The 22,013-nt window shown below is 38.1% G+C and overlaps 1 protein-coding gene across 2 annotated transcripts in view; it reads left to right on the top strand.

Moving 5' to 3' along the window:
• LOC113671314 (uncharacterized) overlaps positions 1-22,013 on the top strand; it is a 52,070-nt gene that overhangs the window by 12,162 nt on the left and 17,895 nt on the right. For both annotated transcript variants that reach the window (XM_089202969.1, XM_089202968.1), the window contains exons 12-46: positions 3,253-3,306; positions 4,086-4,139; positions 4,569-4,622; positions 5,000-5,044; positions 5,701-5,754; positions 6,081-6,125; positions 6,499-6,552; positions 7,136-7,180; positions 7,320-7,373; positions 7,518-7,562; positions 8,013-8,066; positions 8,440-8,484; positions 8,979-9,032; positions 9,756-9,809; positions 10,304-10,357; positions 11,067-11,120; positions 11,248-11,301; positions 12,077-12,121; positions 12,247-12,300; positions 12,671-12,715; positions 13,153-13,206; positions 14,193-14,246; positions 14,963-15,016; positions 15,454-15,507; positions 16,215-16,268; positions 16,652-16,696; positions 17,213-17,257; positions 17,940-17,993; positions 19,181-19,234; positions 19,664-19,717; positions 20,281-20,334; positions 20,826-20,879; positions 21,113-21,166; positions 21,291-21,344; positions 21,856-21,909. In XM_089202969.1, coding sequence (XP_089059095.1) covers positions 3,253-3,306; positions 4,086-4,139; positions 4,569-4,622; positions 5,000-5,044; positions 5,701-5,754; positions 6,081-6,125; positions 6,499-6,552; positions 7,136-7,180; positions 7,320-7,373; positions 7,518-7,562; positions 8,013-8,066; positions 8,440-8,484; positions 8,979-9,032; positions 9,756-9,809; positions 10,304-10,357; positions 11,067-11,120; positions 11,248-11,301; positions 12,077-12,121; positions 12,247-12,300; positions 12,671-12,715; positions 13,153-13,206; positions 14,193-14,246; positions 14,963-15,016; positions 15,454-15,507; positions 16,215-16,268; positions 16,652-16,696; positions 17,213-17,257; positions 17,940-17,993; positions 19,181-19,234; positions 19,664-19,717; positions 20,281-20,334; positions 20,826-20,879; positions 21,113-21,166; positions 21,291-21,344; positions 21,856-21,909 — 1,809 coding nt within the window. The remainder of the gene's footprint in view (positions 1-3,252; positions 3,307-4,085; positions 4,140-4,568; positions 4,623-4,999; positions 5,045-5,700; positions 5,755-6,080; positions 6,126-6,498; positions 6,553-7,135; positions 7,181-7,319; positions 7,374-7,517; positions 7,563-8,012; positions 8,067-8,439; positions 8,485-8,978; positions 9,033-9,755; positions 9,810-10,303; positions 10,358-11,066; positions 11,121-11,247; positions 11,302-12,076; positions 12,122-12,246; positions 12,301-12,670; positions 12,716-13,152; positions 13,207-14,192; positions 14,247-14,962; positions 15,017-15,453; positions 15,508-16,214; positions 16,269-16,651; positions 16,697-17,212; positions 17,258-17,939; positions 17,994-19,180; positions 19,235-19,663; positions 19,718-20,280; positions 20,335-20,825; positions 20,880-21,112; positions 21,167-21,290; positions 21,345-21,855; positions 21,910-22,013) is intronic.

The raw sequence follows: 22,013 nt of genomic DNA, 5'->3' as shown, positions 1-22,013 counted from the left end.
GAGTGTTGTAAAACAGAAACCAAGGAAGACGGAACGAGGTAGTAGTAAAATAAAAATGAAAATGCTGCAAGGAGTTTATAAGAACTTAAGCTAAAAACAAATAAACTTGCAGAAGCAAGGTTCAAAGGGGGTAACCAACAAGAAGCCGTTTAGACCGCAGGAAAATCGTGTATGGACTCGAAAAATATAAAGAAAGTAGTAAGGACCCAAGTTTTTTTTTTCACGTTTTGGGGTCAAAGACGCCTATGGCCCCAAACCGTAAAAAACACAGGTACGCATCCATCCTAGCAAAATTTTGGGATTAGTACTCCTTTCTTGGTGGGTCCGGATCGTACCCGGTTTTTCCTTCTGTTAAAACGGCCTTCAAGTGGCGATGTTGTAGTTTTTTGTCTGATCGGTTTAGGAGTTGGCACGAGTTTTATAACAGTTACGAAACAAAAAGAGGCAAAACCAATGCAGATCCGGACTACTTTTCTCACTCACTTGGAAATTTGCTGGTGGAGTAACACATGATCGTGGACATACCTTACTACATTTCATAATCAACTTTTTAATAATCAGCATTGAAGTCTCATTTTACATTTCTGAGAATCCACTATTACATGTTTATTATTACCAACACAACATTTGATATCTCTGAGAAATATGTCAATATACACTCTTGGCTCCCTTTGTGTCTTCCTTTAATGGGTTTACTTTGACCGTGAATCAAATGAGTAAAAATTTTAAGCATCAGATATGGCCGTGAAGGAGAACGGTGGGAGCAACTTCAGAATACCCCGCAACTTATTTACATGTCATTGAATAAGAATAGCGTCTATTGTGTTATGCCTCGATCTTCAAAGCCTCCCGACACATGTAAATGAGTTGCGGGGTATTCTGAAGTTTAGCCGAACGGTGTTTGTTCAAAGCCTTCCACGTCGACATCAACATCACATTCCTCGTCTGTGGAGCTCTTTCCTTCTAGAGCGACGCTCCTCGGACAATCCATACTCTCGAGACCTTTTTCCATGAAGAGAACGTCAGTGTCATAAACGAATGTAAAACTGTGTTTGAGATCTTTGTTGTGTTGAGGTAGAGGCAAGCTATCGAGCATGATGCTGTCTGTGTGGTACCCCTCGTTTTGGCTACCTTCAGTTTCGTCACCTTCCATTGCGACTTTTGTAAAACTATTCAGATCGTCTTGTGGACGTGTCATGTCTTGCAGGTACCCCAAATAACCAATTTCTCCACTGAGCAGCTGGTTTTGAAGACGGAGCTCTTCAAGATCGTCCGCATATTCCGCAACCCTCTCCTTTGCCGTTTTTATATACACGGCTGTTTCTCTTAAGATTCCGGACCGTGATAGTTTCTTGTTGTCTGATGCCAGAGATGGCACTGATTTGCGAAGGCTTTCGAAGCAACCTCGAATAACGCCTCTCCTTTGTTGTTCCAGTGCATTGTGATGCGCTCTCTTTCCTAGAGAATTTCTCGATTTCGGTTTCGTGGGAGTCTGTGTCTTCCTTTTTGAAAGGAATTTGTTTTGCTGCATGTGAGGTGAACAAGACTCCATACTTTTGGTGCATTCATTCATAACTTAAACCGCACCGTTTGCTGCAGAGAGAGATGCGATAAACAAGTGGAATAATGCGACTTCTTGCAAGTTATGCAAAATCGTGCGTTTTGCAAGTCAACTTGCACGTTTGCACGAGATTTTAGTTTGCTAATTAGGTCTTAATTGCGTTTTGAATTACAGATTGATTTCGAGCGCAAAATTCAGGATAAACATTATCTGTCCTTAACTGCTCTCAAAAATCCAGGATGGATTATTTACGTTTTTTTTTAAAATAATTTTTCGATGGAAAGGTTTGCATAATAAATTTCAAACGAAATACTCAACTGAAACGTTATGAAAATAGAGAACTTGGCACGAGGATTCCTCGAGCTTTAAACGAAGAGTAGCACTGGTGACTGAATCTTTGACAACATGGCGGACATTTATATGCCTCAATTTTGCTGTCTTAAAATTTCGTTGGAAAAAATGGCCTTCTTGAGAAGAAACACATGATTCTGTTCATGAAAGAACCGGTGCAATGTTAGAAATTTAAAAAACATGGCTGCCTGTACCCCAATATGTTGAGAAGGTGATGGTGTGTGGAAAATATCTCTGCATCTTTGAGGGGAATTCGGTCGATATCTTACATTTGTTAACCTGAATTGATAACTGGTAAAATTTCCGCACAACGGCCCCATGCTACATTATGCATTCAGTTCTTGCCATTGGGAAAACAGATTTGTTTTACAATAGTATAGGGCTGTGCGGAAATTTTACTCAAATCTTCCCCAGATACGGAAATTTTACGAGGTGCCTGTGTTCATGAGTTAAGAAAATTTGTTGTTGAATGCTACGTGGCAGTGATCACCTACAGATATTATAAACATGGAATGGATTAGTTCTTTGGCTATCTTCAGGTGTATTAAGATTAAATTAAAGAAGGGAATCTAAATTTTTTTGTAAATTAAAGGCTCAAGTGGAGTATGTAAAGTTTCATGACTGATTTAAAATCATGAATTGCGTGTGCAACTTTTACAATGTTTTTTTTCCATTATACTCTCAACAAAATAATTTTCCTGCACTTCCTTGTACATCTTTGTTGCACATTACAAAAAATAAAACTGTTGTTAAAATGATTAAAACTATCTTTTGCTTAATTTGATTATTTTATGCTATAATTTTCACAAATACCAAGAGTTTTTTTTTTGCAATAGTTTAAAAATAAACATTTAATTAAAATTTTTCTTATTGTTTTGTGTGTATTTACAGATTTTTATACCATTGTATATATATAGATTTTTATAGTATTGTTTGATATTTAGATAGCATGTATATTCTTACTGTCGTTATTATTATTAGTAGTATTATTTATATTTATTTTTGTATTATGCATTGTATTTATTTTAGGATCCTATTCACTAGGGCTCCTATTTATAGCAGAGCCATACATTCTGATGGGACTACCCTGGTGTTGGGATTGTTATTTATTTATTTTAAATAAAGGTGTCATTCATTAACATGTTTTAGTTATTTTGTAAGGCCTAAATTTCAACAAAGTGCCATACAAAAATTGGATATTACACTCCATGTGATTTATTCATGCAATTGTCTTTGATCAAGATTGAGGTTTTCTGTGCTGCATACAGAAAAGTGAAAAACACAGAAATGATCTGAGAACTTTTTTGTTTCTACATGTTTGACTTTACCGCTTTTTTCAGGGACCAGAAGGTTCCGTTGGTGATCCAGGACCTGTGGGACTATCAGGAGAAAAGGTGAGACTTTCTTCGCTGCATACAGCTGTATATGGATGGAGTTGATGGATTAGGGAAAGAAATGGAAAATCCTTATTAGGATTTTCTAAGGTCACTTCAGAATGTCTGCTCAAAAATATGATTCAGATGAATGAAAAAATACTGTAGAAACTGTGTGCTTACTTAGAGTAAAATGTAAATCTAAGCTAGGCAGTATCTCTTATGTGGGGCAAAGTTGTCACAATGGATGGCAACTTGTTCAGGGCAAAACCTTCAGTTACCTCTGGGCAAGGTTGACAGTTGTTGTATAGAAGCAGATAGTTTTTTGGTATCAAGTTTTCTAAACAAGTCTTCTTAAAGGCATCTGGAATTGGAGACTGAATAGCAGAGTATCTTGCAGAGCAAATAATGAAGGTCACTGACTCCCTGTTTATGTTTACAACCCTCTAATTGTAATACGTGAATTTTCTGAAGGAATTACTTTCTGAAATGCATAGAAAACATTCACTCTGAGTTGCCCGCTGCTACCATGAATTTATCAAATGAATGCTAAATCACTAGACTTATTTCCTGAATGGATTCAAGGAGTGCGCTATGAGGCATGCTAATTTTTCATTTTAATCTTCAGTATAGCACATGGCAGTGTATGAATAGGAATTTCATGTTTGAATGATAATATTACTGCCAGTTAGTGTGCATTATTGTATTAGGTGGGTGTTATTATTCAGATCTCTTTAAAAAAGCAGAAAAATTGGAATATTATCAAAAGCTGATTGATATTTTTGCCTTTTTTTATCCAGGGAGATCAAGGCCCAAGGGGTATGTTTGGTATGATGGGACGAAAGGGTACAAGGGTAGGTATATCTTTATTTGTTTGAACAATAAATAAAATCTTGGTCATATTTTCAGGATTTCATGCTGCAACCATTTTGGTTGCTACATTTAGTTAGAAAGAAACCTGGGGCTAAATTTAGTTGAGGTTGCACTTATGACAACCTTGGGCAGCAGTGACAAGCCCTAATTATGGGGGGGGGGGGGGGGTCAGAGGGCTCTCCTGGGCATAGGTATTTTTAGCAACTGTTTTTGCCACATAATTTTTTCTTGTGTTTCCTCTGACCACCTTTGTGGTTTGAAAACTATAGACAGAATTGAGAAGTACATCCTAAGATTTTCTTTGTTCTCAGTATTCATTGTATTATCTTTTTACTTAGCATTTCTATCTTTTAAGGAAGTTGTTTTCTCTTTGATAAATTTTCACTATCTTAGCTGTTTCTGTTTTGTAGGGGAAAAGAGGCAAGCAAGGTGCAAAAGGACCAGCTGGCTTGCAGGGTGAAAAGGTATAGTCTATCTTTTATACATATACATGTAAGACACAACTTTGTTACCCAAGGGATTCACTTTTTGTTGTGTTTGTATGAGCAAAGTAGCTCTTGATTTATTGATTACACATTCTTCAACAATTACAGAAGGTCTGTATGAACCACATTGTTACTTTGAAATTTAACAAGCTTGGACAATTTAGCAGGGAGTGTATCTCCCTTTGTGAGGAAAAGTTTTTTGGCAATGACGCTTGGAGATTTGTTTGCATTTATATGTGTAAAGGAATGTCAACACTGGAAAAGAGCAATATCTTTTCTGATTGCGCTCCCATAAATTAAAATTCGTTAGTGTCTCTAAATAGAAATTTGTTTAATTGGTTTTTCTCTTTTGCAAGGGGGAACAAGGAGCACCAGGACCCAATGGAATAAATGGTGCTATGGTATGTTCAAATGGGATTGGTTGAATATGAAAATAAAATAAAATTATAGCGTGATAACATTTTTTACCTTAACTCTTAGCAGCTCTCTCAAACAATAATAAATTGTGTAAACTATTTATTCTGTTCATACCATTTGAATAGAAAAACCATAAATGGGACTCACCTATACCCCGAATAGAAACATCTGTGGTACACCTCTCTCATTGTGTGATGATTGTTGCGATGCATGACTGTTGAAATTGCCTTTATTTTTACATATGGGGAAAAATGCCCTGTTGCTGTACCAATAATAAGGGCTTGCTCCCAGACTTTTCTTAGGAAATGTTTCCATTATGAAAATGGTCTTACTTCGTCTGAAATTCTACTCATTCTGGAAATTCTCTAGGGAAGAATATTCCAACAAAAAAAGCAACAACAACAACTATGTGTGATTTTTATCCCAAACAGAAATTGCACAATTTTGCTTGCAATCTGAAACATCCTCATTCTCTCACTAACTTTAGTTGGTATAATTTATGCCCTATATGTATCTAGTATATTATTTAATTCTGTATATACTGTCAGAGTCAGGTTAATACTTACAGGAATTTGAATATTGGAACTATTAATGAAAATGATATATTTTACTACTGAATGCTCCTATGTGCATCATGCAGGGTCAGCCTGGTAGGAAGGGAGCAAGAGGACCAATGGGTGATCCAGGCTCAAAGGTAGGTTCATCCAAATTTAACTTTGGAAAGCATCAAGTTGTTTATAGTCTAGGATCCTTAAAAGAACATCTCATGCAAAGGTGTTGGATCCATATAGAAAATAATGGAATAATATACAATGTTACTTAAAAAAATATGTAATAGCTGTTGAGAATTCTTTTCACTGTAGTATTTTATAGGCTGTTTTATGAATTCTTCAATACATGCACAATTATGGTGAGATGGCAAACGAAGAATTGATCCCTTCCTCGGTTTTTCCTTGCGGGGAAGGGTGTGGCTACACATAGGCTTATCTTAACCTTTTGTTTTACTGTTGTGTTACACAGGGTTTACCAGGACCAATAGGTCCTCCAGGACCTCGAGGGCCTAAGGTAGAGTGAAAATTAGTATATTAGTTATGTTTATCCTTTAACTTCCATGATCTACTCTGTAATTCTCCCTACTCTAAGTTATATGTTTCCCTATAAATAAGACAAAAGAATATGGTCTTGTATCAGAATAAGACTCTCCAGCTGATAGGCTAGTCTGATTTCATAAACTGTTTGCAAGATCACATATACCGGTAAATGGAATTGTGAGGTAAAGTTAAATGTCAATCACGTCTAGGAGTTAAAGGGCTAATTAATTAATAAATCAAATGATTAATTAATAGAATAGTAAGATAATTGTTCAGTAAATGGCAATAACTAAGCTTTTTACGAACATGTAATGCAACAAATTGAGATGTCATGGCATTTTTCTCAGGGAGCTGTTGGGACACCTGGACAGCAAGGCGTCAGTGGAGCAAGAGGACCAAGGGTGTGTATTCTACCCTTCATGTATTAATGTGTATATCAAAGATTGCAATAATATGTTTTAGTTTCTATTGATTTACACTCCCTTAACCTGTCGATGTTTTCAGTTACCAGGATGAATAGGAAAAATTTCAAAGAAAAAAATTGCTGTAGATATTGCTTATTTGTCATTGTGTGTACAGTGGTCAAGTTGTAAGCCATCATTATCACACCACTTTCCCTCTCAGCTTACCATTTCTTAAAATTAAATATGTATATGGAATCTTTAAGACAGGTGATAATAGCCATTACAATAACTTGTCATAATAAACAGATGAAAATTAAAGTTGTTTAAAACATTATGAGGCGAGGAAAATTTTGATTTCCATCATACAAATGTACCAGTAATTGTATGTACATCTCTTGCTCTTTACAAAAGAATAAGACATCTGACATGAAAATGAGCTATGGAAAACTGTTGTGAAATTTATCATCACTTATAGTGACTTGATTTAATTTAAATATTTCCTTGGTCATCTATGATCAGAGCCCGTTTTATTTAATCTTTTTAATGTGTATGTTTATTAGTTTGTTTGTTTGTTTTTCAGGGTGACCCTGGTATAGATGGCCCTTCAGGTGAAATGGGTCCACCTGTAAGTTACAAATCAACTTTACTCTTCCTTGATTGTTGCTGTGATAGTCCTGATAGAAAATCAGATAACTTAAGTTGCTGGAGAACATACTCTTTTCATGTTATGAAGGAAACTTAGGGTTTGCTAAATTTTGTCTTAGGGTGCACCAGGAGCTCAAGGAACCCAGGGAGTGCGAGGGAATCCTGGAAATCCTGTAAGTACCAAGATTAGGATTGAATCTTTGTAATGATTATTTTGAAATTGGAAATTCTTTTCAAAATGATTTCTCTATTTCAGGTGAATGTACACATAATAGCTTACTGCAGTGATGTTTAATTTACTGTTTTACTTTTGACAGGGTATGCCTGGACCTGATGGAGCTCCTGGTGAAAAAGGCGAAACTGTAAGTCTACCAAATAGACGTTTTGTTACTTTATATTTCCTGATTTTTTTTTTAAAGTATGACTTTGTATCTTGGGGCAGAATAATCAGTTAAACAATGGATATGTACTTGTGTAAGAGTATTATTAGTATGTTTGAAGTGATTGATTCATCTGGACAGTTCTGATTGTTAACAAAATTCGCTCAATGTTTTTACCAGTCTGCCAAGTCAATTACAGTTTCTTTTTGGTGAACTAGATAATTATGGGGTTTGAGAAATATCCTCATACAAACATGTAAATGCTAAATCAATTAAAAAATATGCCAACATGAGAAAAAATAAATTTATGAATGTAATTTGAAGCTTTTCTGTGACTCCATCACCTCTCTCAAGGTTTATCTCTTAAAGTAAGATCAATTAAGTACAGATCCAATGGGTAGTGTCAATGCAAGATAATTCTTTATTCTGCAGGGACCACCAGGCCCGCCAGGAGCTCAGGGGCCACAAGGAGACCTGGGACCAAAAGTAAGATAGCATTTCAATGGATTTTTCTTTTAGATAATCCCATGATTTCAATAACAATTTTAGGTATGCTCTTTGAACATAACCTGATGTTGTCCACATAATTGTTATGCAAATCCCTAATTATGAGGTCTACAAGCAAGATTCAACAACTGAAAGTGAATAAATCTCTCCCATTCATGTCTTAAGGTTATATTCTTTTTGGTACTCTTGTGATAACTGTTATGATTATATATTGTTCTTGAATGGTTGAAGTTAAGAAGGAGCTCCCAACCTAAATTGCAGCACATTTGTCTCAATTTTTGATTCTAGGACCCTTTGGTAATTTTAGTTTCTTTGGTAACTATTTTCTTGTACTAATTTTGTTATGCTGTAGGGTGTAACTGGACCAACAGGAAGGAAAGGACAGAGAGGAGTGGCTGTAAGTATCCTATGAACTAAAAAAAAAATAACTTACAAATGTACTTATAATTTTCTAAAATAGCTGGTTACAGGGCAGTTGGCACCTCTCGTGGCCTCTTAATGTCCTCTATTAAGAATTTGTTCTCAGGATTCATAGGAGCATAGCTGCATTTTCCTCTGGTGGGATGGACTTACTATTGAAACACCTTCTACAGTGTAATGGCCAACTTCAACCTTGAAGTGTACCTAGACAACTTCAAGCTTATTTTCTCTTCATCAAAGATTTAAAAGATACTAATGGATTGTTTAGTGTACATATATTTACTGTGTATGAACATTAATTTCTGAGTTACTTGAGGCCATTGAAACTAAAGTAGGTACACTGAGACTGATAGCTGTGGTTCTCTTGCTTCTGTAAACTTGCCTCAGTAAACTTAGAGAAAGGTCATATCTATTTTGAGGTCTTGTCATGACAGGGTTAGCATGAGTGTCTCGTCATCTTTTGTTTGATAGGGTGAGAGAGGAGTGGCTGGGGTCAAAGGATTTCCAGGCCTACCAGGAGACAGGGTAAGCAGTACAGTTTATCACACTACCTTCTCTCCCCTCCCTCTTGTAAAATGACAGTGTTAGTATGAATAGTCATTTAACAGAGTGTAGGTGGACTCACTTAGTTTAATTGAAATATTTAAAGTTGCTGTTGGTCTCTTTTCCCTTCTCAGTTTTTCTTGTTTCCAATTTTCTAAGTTTGACAAAAATCAATTTGATGCTCTTCAGCTTCTAGCAAAAGTTTACTTAAACAACCAAAATTTAAATTAAATTTGTATACAAAATGAATGGTATCAAATTAAAAAGACTCTATTTGTCAAGTTGAACATGGAAGTGGTACTCACAATCCTAAAGAGAGAAGGGTGTTTGAAATGTACCTTTTCATTCCCAAGTTCTTGATATCAACGCTCCATACTGCCTGCTATATATTTTGTTGTTATTGTTTCCCTGAGAATTTGGTGTTGTGTCTTGACCTCTTTCTTCTACAGCATTTGATATTTTTCTTTCTTCTCATCACCTTCCAGCATGACAGTTTGTGTTGATATTGCTGGGAGATAATACTTTATAATTTGTCACTTTTTGGATAGAAAGGATTATGAAGATTCACATTAAATTTCACCATCACTCAAAGCAGGATTTTTGTTGGTTGCATTTATCAAGAGCACAAAGCATTATGGCTAATCCCTTTAATTTACATCTTCATTAGATTTTGACAAGTAATGATTTATTTGTAATCCATTACAGGGAACTGCTGGCCTTCCTGGAGACCCTGGTGTCCCTGGGCCCCCTGGGGCTCCTGTGAGTTACTTTTATCTTTAAATCAATTGGTGCTTTCTTTTTTTTCTTTTTTTTGCTCCTTCATTTGTGCTAATTTGGCAATCATTGTCAGTTTTATTCTCCTTGAGTGAGCACCCATCACAAGTAGTTGCTGCATTCTTCAATTCATTTCAAACTTTCTTGTTGTAGGGTTGAGTGTTTTGATCTGTGTCATGTGTCTCCGCTATTAGATGCTTTATAGAATCATGAATAGCTAATGAAATTGCTAGTTTGGTGTTGAACACCAGAATCTACTTGCCATTGAAATGCACGCATCTGCCCTTAAGTGCATTGAATAACCCCATTGGAATGACAATTCATTGGTTATTGTTAGTTAATGTGGTGCATTTCCTTCATCCAGTTTTTTTTCTTAAACATCACATTCATTTTTGCCAGAATTAATGTAACGTTTTGTGCAATTTTCATTTGTTTTCTTTTTTCTTTCCCTTTTTCTTCTTTTTTTTATGTTAAATCAGGGTGAAGTAGGAATGCAAGGGCCTCCAGGTGGCCCTGGACCTGTTGGACCAAAGGTGATTTTTCAAAACAAACTAAAATACTGTTAAAGCCCTAAAAGCAGTCAGCCTCTCTTAACTTGCCAGTGGCTGTGGTCTGCAAATTATAAAGTGGCAAGTGATAGAAGTAGACATGGATTACTTCTCTCAATTGGCCTGGAAGGATTAAGGCAAGATTTTCCAGCCAGATAACAGTGGATGAACAGTTGTAAAGTACTTAAGCCACTGTTGGGATAAAAGAAGCACCATCTCAATTAAGCCTTTGTTTTTTTTGGCTCTTGTGGAAGGTTATGGACTATGTTATGCCCATCACTGTTGTTCTTTTACACTGCTAGTTGATCAGGGGTTTAAGTTTTGAAGTAGATAGCACTGTAAAGGAGGCAGCTAACGAAAGGTAGATCTTTACTCTATAGTGGCTAATTTGAGAGAAAATAGGTGGTGATTTTGCTTCACATAGACAGCAAATTTTGCCAGATACTGCCTCTTTTTGAAACACCCACATATGTTTGTATGTGCACTCTAGAAAACACCTTGTGGATTATGCCTTTTTCCTTTTTTTGAGTGTATGTGTATTGTGTGGTAGCATTAATTATCAGTCAGAAGTTCATTCCCAAAGAGTGTTTTCTTAGTAGAGTGTTAGTGTTTATGGAAAACAAGGCACAGGGGATGCTTCATGTCATGTCAGATCAAATGCAAACTAATTGTTCTTTCCCTTGTTTCTTTCCAGGGAGTCATGGGTACTCAAGGGTTACCTGGAATGCCAGGAATGAAAGGTTCAAAGGTGGGTGCTATGAATGATAAGTGATAAGTCAGTCAATGTCAGATGTGCAAGGAAAGCAATAAAAAATGAGGTATGCTCTATTTGAGAAAAATCCATAAACATTTACAATGGTGACTTTTTATTGTAGGGAAGTACAGGCAGAACTGGAAGAAGGGGATCTAAAGGTCCCAGAGGAGACAAGGTCTGTTCTCAAGCTACAAGATGCCTCTTTTATAGTTGTTAATATGTTTGTGAGGCAGTCTTCTGTAATTTTTTCATGGGCAGAAGCTATCTGGGGGGCTTGGCCAAGCACATTTCAATTTAAGCAAATAAAGCACTGAGCAATAACAAGTGTAAAAATAAACAAAGTCTTGAAGATTAGAATTTGTAACCATAGTTGAGCAACAAAGAAACACTGAGTGAGCCAAAATACTGACAAACTGACATAATGTATCAATCAAAATATCTTTTGCATTTGAAGACACTGGTGTGGCTGTGCAATGCATAGACATTTATTCTTTATTCTTCTGTTGTGAAGGACATTGGATAGAAGAGTGAATAATAAATGAATACATACAGAGTGGTGATATCCCTGCATCTTTCTTACAATTTTTTTGTTTTAATCATTTTGTTGCAGTTATTATTTGATAATTTTCTGGGAGAATTAACACATGTCAGTCAAATAAATCAGGCATAGAAGTTTGTTGCTTTTTTGAAAAAAATTTGAACACTTTCCAGTAAAAAGTTTTTTTCATTGTCAGCTTTCCTTTTGGAACAAAATTGGGACAAAATAGCACTCCTTGTGCTGGGAAAATTTTGCTCGAAAAAGCTCACATTTCAGCCAAACTTTTACTCCAACTTTCAGAGAAAGTTGCAAGAACAAAGAACAAAATCTGTGCATTTTGCTTGACTGACTTTTGCTCTATGCAATTTACACATGCACGCAAAATGGCAACTGACATTTTGCTTTTGTCTAGGGTGAGGCAGGGCCACTGGGTGAGAGGGGAGGTCCAGGCCCCAGAGTAAGTAGTTATTGTTCATTTGTTGTATACTGCTTTGCATTTGTTTATCTCACCAGGTAATTGTCTGCAATGAGTTTTTTTTTTTTTATATTTGTAATTTTAAACCTTTCTTATCTTCATTTCAGGGCCCAAGAGGATCAAAAGGAAGTACTGGTTCCCCTGGTAGAGATGGGTTACCTGTAAGAAAATGTTTTCTTTGAATTTCAAGATTAGACTCTGGCTTGATGGTGCCTGCTTAAATTTGATTTTTACTGATGGCTTTGGACTTCATCATCTTATTTTTACAGTTATGTGATTGTTTTAAAGTGTCAACAATGTTAAGTGCTTTCTGTTGAAGTGACTAAACTTTTTGGGTGGGAATCATCAAACTCAAGATTTCAAATAGCTATAAGCTCAATTAAATTCTTACCAGTGTGTCATTTTCTGGTTATCAACATAGTTGGTTGGCAAGGTTCATAGCCTGTTCCTTACCATAAACTTTCTTGGACTAAAAAGTAATTGGCAAGCTCAGAACAAATTACAGGATCTAAGACTGTGATTTTCTCTTAGGGCTTCCAAGGAAATGCTGGTACCCCAGGAAGCCAAGGAGCACCTGTAAGTACTGTAAACATTCAGCATCATCACTTTCTCCTTAACTCTCCCTCCCTTCCCTCCTGCCCTTATTCCCCCCTCCCCTCCTCTTCCCTCTTCCCTCTCTCCCTCCCCTCCTCTTCCCTCTTCCCTCTCTCCCTCCCCTCCTCCCCCTCCCCTCCTCCCCCTCCCCCTCCCCTCCTCCCCCTCCCCTCCTCCCCCTCCCATACTCCTCTAAGGTTGATAGCAAATGATATCCGGAGTTTGAGTAGCCAATCAGGGCATGCCTTTAGTGCAATCCACTGTTTTAGTGATTATCTATACCAGTGCATTTTTTGTCAGAACAGAGTCTGATTTGATTTCTACTAGTTTCAGGCACTGGTGGCTTTCAGAGATCAAAGAAAGAGAAATCAGCACATACAATTTTTTTAATATCCTTACATATTTTAAACTGATTTTAGGGTGTGGCTGGGTCTCAAGGACTTCCTGGACAGATGGGAATGAGAGGATCTCCGGTATGTACCCCCCCTGTATCAACAACACATCAGTAAAGTAAATATATCTTTACCATGTGCGTGCTTCTATTGTTTACTATTTATTTTCAAAATGTCTTCCTATGGTGATGTCTGTGGAGGCTATTGTAGTCAGGTAGATGTGAAGGCTTTTTGATCGGGGATTCAATGAGTACTCTCAGATAAAGGAATTTCATCTTGGTTATTGTTTTGATTATAATATTTAAGATCAGTGTCAAGGAAGTTCTCTAACCCATCCTTTTTTTGATGACTGAAAAATAAATTTAAATTCTAAACCTTAAAATCTCCCTCCCCACCTTCGAACCTTTATGAGACTTTGTTTAAATAAGGTGACACGGGACAGCTTTCACTGATAACCCTGTGGCCCTCACGACTACTTTTATGGAGGTAAAAATTGTAGTAATTAAAGAGATAAAATTTTATTAAGTGGCACTGTATTTAGCGGTCACTCTGTATTAGTCCCGAAATTTTCTCCCCTTAATTACTACGATTTTTACCTGCCCTTGACTGAGACCCAACGGCCTGTTTGTATAGTCCTCCACTTGTATTAAACGGTCACTTAGAGCGTAACGATTCAAACAAAACTAAGAATAATTTCTCATGTAAAATTTATTCCATGTTTATCTCCCAGAATCAGTATTAGTACTTTGAGTTCCAAGTTCCTCAACGCATTGCAGACTATCTTTCTTGTTTAGACTGTAAGGACAAATATTACGCACGAACATCACTCAAGTCACTTACTAGACAACCTGTTTTAAACGGTCATTGTTTCATTCCCCGTGAGTGACAGCGTAAGGCAAGTTTGACTGTCGTATCCCCGGACATGTTGGGGTGTTGAATAATAATTTATCATCTAATAAATTTGCATTCCTATGCATTTGCTTAAATGTTTTTTTCTATGAAAAGTTGGGTGGTAGTTTTCATTACAAGTATCATGTTTCTTTTTTCATATTATGTTTATGCCTTAGGGTCCTCAAGGGAAACAGGGAGAGACTGGACCCGATGGAGAGCGGGGACCCCAGGTATTTCATGTCCTTGTTTGTTTTTCAGGTGTCTTTATCCCCCTGTGTAATTAAGCGATAGATTCCACGTTGCGGTACCTCAGTTCAAAAATAAACCCAGATAAGGTAGAAATATAGTATGCCGAAAATTGACATACGAGCCACAGCGGAGTGTGTCAACTATTCCACCTCTTATTAATGGAAGTGTAAATGGTGATGCAAACAAAACTTTTTGAAAAAAGTTTCTTTAATCTGTCAGTGTGGTACAAAGAACAAAGAATCGTGTGGCTAACTAGAATTACAATTTTAGGCCGTCAAATTTGCGTCTTGATCTACTAGTCTACGACCGAGCTCAACACTGACTTTTAGTGAACAGGACGCTTTACATTTGAACTTATTGCATGGCCTGACTGCTCTGTGACTCAGTGGTATTGCAGTAATTCGGAGCACGAAATTCAAATGTCCTAAGTCAAAACACTGACTTTTAGTGTACAGGACGCTTTACATTTGAATTCATTGCATGGCCTGACTGGTCTGTGACTCAGTGGTATTGCAGTACGTCGGAGCACGAAATTCAAATGTCCTAAGTTAAAACCCTCGCCGGAGACTCAGATTGCAAGATTGAGCTACACCCGTGAAAAAATATATATACCATGTATCCATATTCGATAACCCAACTCAAAATGTACCATCTTTCTTTATCCTAAGTTTAAACCTCTTTCCTTCTCCTTTGTTAGGGTGACCCGGGTCCAGGCGGCAGCGAGGGACCCCCGGGTCCTCAAGGTCCCATGGTAGGTCATCAGACAGTCCTTAATTTTTTTCGTTTTTTGTGTGAATAATGGGATTTGCTTGCCACTTGATCAGCTTCTGTGTATATTCGTAACTCTACTCAAAGCGCCAATTTCATTTTGTTTAAGTTAATGCAGAGAGGCAATTTTCACACTTATGATTAATGATGTTAGATTAAGCCCAGATATTTTCAAATACTAAAGAACTAGGAACTAGACTTTTCATAGGCTACAAAAAGGTTATTGGACTAGCCAGCCATTGTAATGATACTCTGTTAAAAAACGAATTTGTAGCACAAGCACCGACTTGAAATGTTCAGAGAGGGACAAACCTTTCAGTGCCTCCTTCCTGATCCCAGTTAGTAGAATGCTAGAGCCCTATGTAACCCTCCCTGTCGAGTTTCTGGGGGAACTCACTTCTTACTTGATTGGTTTCTTAGGGTCCATCGGGCTCAAGAGGTGCAGATGGAGAGAAAGGAGCACAAGGAAGACCGGTGGGTGTTAGAATGTTCTGCCTTTTGCGGAAGAAATATGTCATCAAAGGCAGTGTGGCCGAACGGTTGGGGAAGTGGGCTTGTAATCTGTTGGTTTCAGGTTCAAGACTTCCACTCTGCTAGTCACTGGATTTGTTCTTTGTTGCCCAGAGTTCAATTCCCTGGCTGCGCTTTGTATATAACCATCTGGTTTGCCTCTTGCCTATTGGGTTTTTTAAACACTGCTTATTCATCCAGTTATTCATTCATTTATTTATTTGTATAGGCCCTGAAAAGCCCATGGAGGAGTAGCCAATTTGGTATACATACACAAATTTGATGCTGATGCTCTCAATTCCCAATTCTTTTTATTTTTCCCAAGTACTCCCCCTCTAAAACTTCTCATTTGCTAAGCAATCGTCAATCCATGACTTCCTAATGTACAGGGTTGATTACAGGTCATTACAAATCGTACATTAACGCAAGCAAGGGTTAGGACATTATTGAACCTTAACCAACACAATGCGCTTTAATCATCTGAAATTTGACTCAATCATGTCGCTTCGAAGGATTTTTTTCTTGCATAATTTTGTGCCATTTCGTGATTTCCCTTGCTCATTGCTAATGGTGCCAAATGTTTTTCGATGTAATTGTCTCAAGATTGTATCATCATTTTCATTTTTTGATTCAGAGTGATGATTAAATAACCTTTTTACCGTTGTTTGCAGGGTTCGAGAGGAGTTAAGGGAAGAAAGGGGCAACCTGGACAGGATGGGCAAAAGGTAGATATTGGACAAAGTAAACGATTGGTTTTTATTGAATTTGAAACCTTGGAACATATCCAGGCGACTCCCAATAACTCGAAATGAAATCGGTCACCCAGAGCTTCATTAATCTTAATACTGTAATTTTCACTACAAAAACTCGAACCTTTAGAAACTCGAACCATCTTTGCCAATAGTCTTTTGTAAAATAAAATGATAATCAAAATTTGAAAATGAAAACAGTGTGATAAGTTACAAGTAAAAAGAGAGTGGGTGAGTTAAAAGAAGAAAACTCGCTGCGGATGCGTCGTTGTTTGAAATGTTGTTAAAGTTTCCCATCTCCGGTATCCTTTTAATTCTTCGCCCAAACATCACTTGCTATATGTTTGACTTGATTCCAGGGCCCCTCAGGCGACGCGGGAAGGAGCGGCAGAGATGGTGAAAACGTATGTTTTGTGCTGCAAATGAATAATGTTGTTAAAATGTGCCTATGTACCCCGGTTAAGTGATAAATAATAAATCATTAATGATAATAAGTGCATCCAATCATTTTTGTTTAAGCCTATTGTGATGGTTTCTCTTGTGTAACCTCTTCCATTAGCAACGTTTCTTTGGCACGCTTGAAAGGGACTGGGTTCTATTTACTCTGATTTGGCCATGCAGGACGCAATCCTCGCGCGATCCTTGCTTTATTGAAGCATGCGCATCTTGATAATCATTTACATAATTACTCTACTATCGAACAAAAGGGGTTAGTTTCTAAAGAAACTGTGGTGCTGCGTCGGTGGAAGGGTATAACAAGGGAATCTGGTATTAGTAATTGAGTTGGTAACGTAAATTGGCCACCTTAAAGAATTTCAAAGCTGATATTTCGAGCGTTAGCCTTCCGTCAGAGCAAGTGGATAAATACTCTACTTTTGTTCGATTTTGACAATACTGATTCTTTTTTTATTGAAATACAGGGACCCCGTGGATTGAATGGAGCAGGTGGTGATTTGGGCGGAATTGTGAGTTGATATCTTAAAGGATGGACACAGGTTTTTAGCCTATGACCCCTCCTGTTCTTTGTACTATGCTGTAACAAACTGGGCTATGGATCCACTGTGGAATGAGTTTCGTAGTGAACGATATTTCTTAGAGTATTTATGAGTCTGGGGCAAAGTTATTGATCGTGGTGGAACCAAAGCCCTCAGATTAAATTGGCAAATGCCGGTTCCCCCATGGATCCCATGTATTTGTCATTTTGCGGTTGTGGTCGCTGTTAAGAACTTTTAATCGACTGAAAGCTTCTGCCATAGATAAAATATAAGAAACTTTGTGAACTTAATGTGTAAATATCCAGTAAAGGGTGTTAAATGGTAGCCAGTGCTACAGGTGTTTAATGAATAAGGATGTTTGCCAGAAAGTCCTGTCGTTTTCTACTGGTCTTACTTTTTGTTCCAAATCAATAATATACATACGGTAACCGGTCAGGTCGCCTGAAACAAAAGTTATATCGCCTGAGATCTTATTGCGAGTAAACAGAAGAAACAATTACTTATTAGATCAGGCTTACAGACTGTAAATAGGTAATGACGTTGAAGGTCGTTAGGGTTACAGAGCTCATATCTCTCTGTACTGCTGTGTGATTTTTCACTTCTAGCGAATATACTCTTTCATGCTATGTTTGAAACATTTCGCGCCCTTTAGGGACTCCCAGGTGCACGGGGCGAAGCAGGACCACAAGGAAGACCAGGAATGATGGTGAGGAACGTTTTAAGAACTTCAGCTATGGTAGATAGCAGGGGCTTCAATCTTTTTTTTTTCCATGAGTGGCTGCCGGTGGCGGGGCAAATCCCGAATACTAACCTTTTCACAGGCTGAACCGACGGTGGTAAGAGGTTTCATAGGCGGTGGTAGACCGCCCGTTACCAGCTTTTATTGAAACTTGTGAATTAAAGTCATCACCAATGCCTTTCAAAGAAAAAAGATTGTAATGAAAAATGTCAAGAGGAGCTTCTGAGCAGTCACTTATACTGATTACCTGTAAACTGCGTGAAGCGCGGGAAAACGGGGGTGACTAAGTCACGTGTGGTTTTAGTTCCGACATATGGTTGGTTGAATGGATGGTGAGAAATTTTTGGACCAATCGCAGAGGGAAGTAAAGCGAAGCCTTTTAAATACCGAAATACTTGCACTTCTGTATTCATGATTCGTCTGACGCGAAATGAATTCCTGTCTAATGGGCTAATATGATGAGTTCGCGATTAATGCAAACATGAATCATAATTATATTTACATTATCTTCAAATTCAGTGACAGGTGTTACAAACGAATTTCTGTTTACATAATATAAAAGAGACTCTTTGGAAAGCGTTTATATTCCAGACATCACGTTTGTGACAACTTCAGAAATCAAAGGCTACTCGTCAGATTTCCATAAAATAATTCTGATGGCAGGGGCCAAGGTGTGGAAGAACTGACTTCAAATAAAAGCGTAAATTCAGAACAGATAAGGTTCTGAAGCATTGATAAAATTCTTCGGTAGATCAGAGCAATTTTAACCTTGTTATGGAAAATGTTCGTCGTGGTTTTTCAGATAAGGGACGTTGAATCGTTTGTCTTACGGTGAAGGCTATCAATTGTATTTATCGCGATGTCCCGATTGCCATACTACTAGCCTTAGTTTGGCGACGAAGTCGAAAGTTTACGTGTCACTGCAAAGTACCTTGGTTTGCTGTTAGTGGTGTGTTTGGCCCACTGTCATTGGTGCATTTGATTTTAACCCTATGATAGCATTTGATTTCTTCATTATGGTACTAGCTTATTGCCACTTAACCAACACTTGCACACAACTTCTCGATTCCAAGTATTTCAATAGATATTGTCCAGATAACTTTTAGAAATTTCATCGAATTGTAGTGGACCAACTCTTTTATTGTCATTCACAGGGATCCCAAGGAATGACTGGACCTGCTGGTAAAACTGGGGCCCAAGGAGCTGCAGTGAGTAAAACAGTGAATTACCAATTATTAGACGAAGTCGAGCAAAGTATCGTGTTTTACTAGCGGCAAAGAGATCAACTATCGAAATTGAAAGCTGGGACAAAGCAACCGACAGTTGAAAGAAGCGAACTGCCACATTCCCATTCAAGATTGGGAACCCAACAAGTTATAAGCAGTATTTACAGTCACTAGACGAAACCACAGAAGACAGACATCTCGGCATGTCAAATAATCTGTCACCACTATCTATTTAGATTTTGAAGGTTACATTTCATTCATGTTACATTTGATGAATTGAATGAACTTATCTCCTTGGGTTATAAATAGAGCTTGAATCGTCGGTGGCATCAACGTAGTATTAGAATTTAGATCTGTACATTGTTGTTGCTCTCTTTCGCCATTTTTGTTTTTCTGCTCTGTTGCTGGCAGGGTCCTGAGGGTCCAGTAGGAGCAACAGGACCGGCAGGAGAGAAGGGCAGTACCGTAAGTATCAAGTCGTTAACTGTGTTAACAACTTTATTATTGTCACTAAAAAGGTCTGGATACGAGACTGACTCGCAGGGCTGATAAGCGCCCCCCGCCTCCTCCTCCCCCCCTCGAACATGCAGAATGATTTACGGTATTGATACTCTTGCTGTGAAGTTTCCTTAGAGACTGCTAAAACAGGCATCCATACTGATAGCACTGTGTTGATGGTAAATAGGAGAGAAAAAAGGGCTTTTCTACCCTTTTACGCAAAGGGGCTAGGTCACGCTATAAGCTTGCGCACTGAGTTCTTCCAGTTGTACACTTATAGGCATCAAATTGCCGTTGAACTTTGTTAGAAACGACAAATGCAAAGAGCGTCATTGTAAAAACTGACGATTACAAGGTGTTTGTTTTGAATTGTCGGAAACACGGAGGCCAAGGTTACCAACGGCCCGTTGGTGCCACTTTTTTCTGTGTTCTAACTGTACATGCGTGAGTCGTGACCTAGCCCTAACCAGCGAGATATTCTCCACATGATGCCTTCTTCGTTCGGTTTTTTTAATAATTTCTTTTTTTAGGGACCAGATGGCGAGACTGGGCCTATTGGAGCCCCAGGGGGACCAGGAGCTGATGTAAGTGGACTCTTTGAAAATTAACCGTCAGTTTATTGTAAGAATGAACAAGAGAGCGGCAAGTCAGCATTATTAGTTTACGGTTGATCACGGAGTCAGAATTCTTGATTAGGATTAGCGTAAAAAAGGGGGGTGCGAGGATAGACGAGGAAATTTTTTATCAAATGCAATTCCCCATAGGAAAATAACTTGGGGCTCTCCTAGTTTCCATCCCACCAGAAAGAATTAATTGCGTAATTAACTTCAAAAAATTACACAGCAGCGCCACCACAAACAAATATGTAAATTGATGACCAAGTAGAAGTGGATACTATTGTTGCTTCTGATTGGATGAAAGGGTGGCGCTATTTTTACACACCAATTACAGAGCGAAGTAACGAAAAAACTGGTGCAATCTGGGATTACTTTCGACACGTATGTGCTCAAAAAACCGTTTACATTGGAATGCCCCACTGATTTTGGCCTTATGCATTTAATAACACATACCGCAGGGTTCCACTGGTATGCCTGGACCTGTTGGTGAACAAGGACCACGAGGCGAAAAGGTGAGTGAAAAAAAGGGAACATTAAAAATCAGAAACGACTGTTTCGTTGGTAAGCAATAAATTGAAATGTTTAGGAAATGAACCACACTGCCACGTGAAAGCTACATTTATTTTTGTTCTTAGGGAATTTAAAACTTTTAATAAGCCAGTGAAAGTGCAAAATATGTAGTCCAAAAATACATCAGTACCTGCCCTTAAGTCAGATGTGATAAGACTGTTATTTCACTATATAGGGAGACGCAGGGCAACCAGGAACGCCCGGGCGAGATGGTGCTCCCGGAGTTAGGGTAAGACCACGCGACTGATTGTCGAGTTCGTCTTTTTTTCAACACTTATAATATATTCAGGTATCATTGTTATATTAGAGTGGTTTTTTTTTTCGCTAACCTTGACCTCCTGTTTTTACACCAGGGATCCTCTGGGGAGCCGGGAGTGGCTGGTCCTCCTGGACCACCAGGGCCAATGGTAAGTGGCAGATGAACCTTCCTCTTCTCCTTTATTAAACGACTAGATCATTGGCTCGAGGTTTCTATCACGTGATACGCGTCATAGTTGACGAGGGCAGAGCCCGAATGAACTATCGCACTCAAGAATCAAAAGTAAACAATCTCATGGTTGTAGAAATCAACTAGTCGTTCAAAACTTATCAACAAGACGGGTTCATGTTTTTTATTTTATTTTGTTTGCAACCGTACACTGTCGACTCAGTCTCTTTACTCACCCTCTGTCACAGAATAGATAGCTAGTTGCTCACCCAATCAGATCGAAGCATTTGTGTGAGAACTCAAGCAGACTTCTACTATCTAACATTGATATGCGGTTATGATTGGGTTTAGTATGCAACTTGGCTAATTAAAAGAGGATTTTCGAAAAAGAGCATGACAATAATCTTGTGATAGAGTAACCTTGAAGTGAGCGTTTGCAACTGTTTCTAATAATTACTACAGCAGTTTCACTACTCATTGGCTTGTTTTAGGGAGCTGCTGGCGGACGAGGACCAAGAGGTCAAACTGGACCTGTTGGAGACCAGGTGGGTGAATAATATGTCACCCAGTTTCACATTTGAAATTAGCGTAGCAAGGGCCCGCTTCTCGAAGGTCGCGATAACCGAAAGGGCCCGTAAAGCTGTTCTGT

This window comes from Pocillopora damicornis, chromosome 4, assembly GCF_964200805.1.
Source record: "Pocillopora damicornis chromosome 4, jaPocDami1.2, whole genome shotgun sequence".
Taxonomy (NCBI): Eukaryota; Metazoa; Cnidaria; class Anthozoa; order Scleractinia; family Pocilloporidae; genus Pocillopora; species Pocillopora damicornis.
This window is presented reverse-complemented; position numbering and strand designations above follow the sequence as displayed.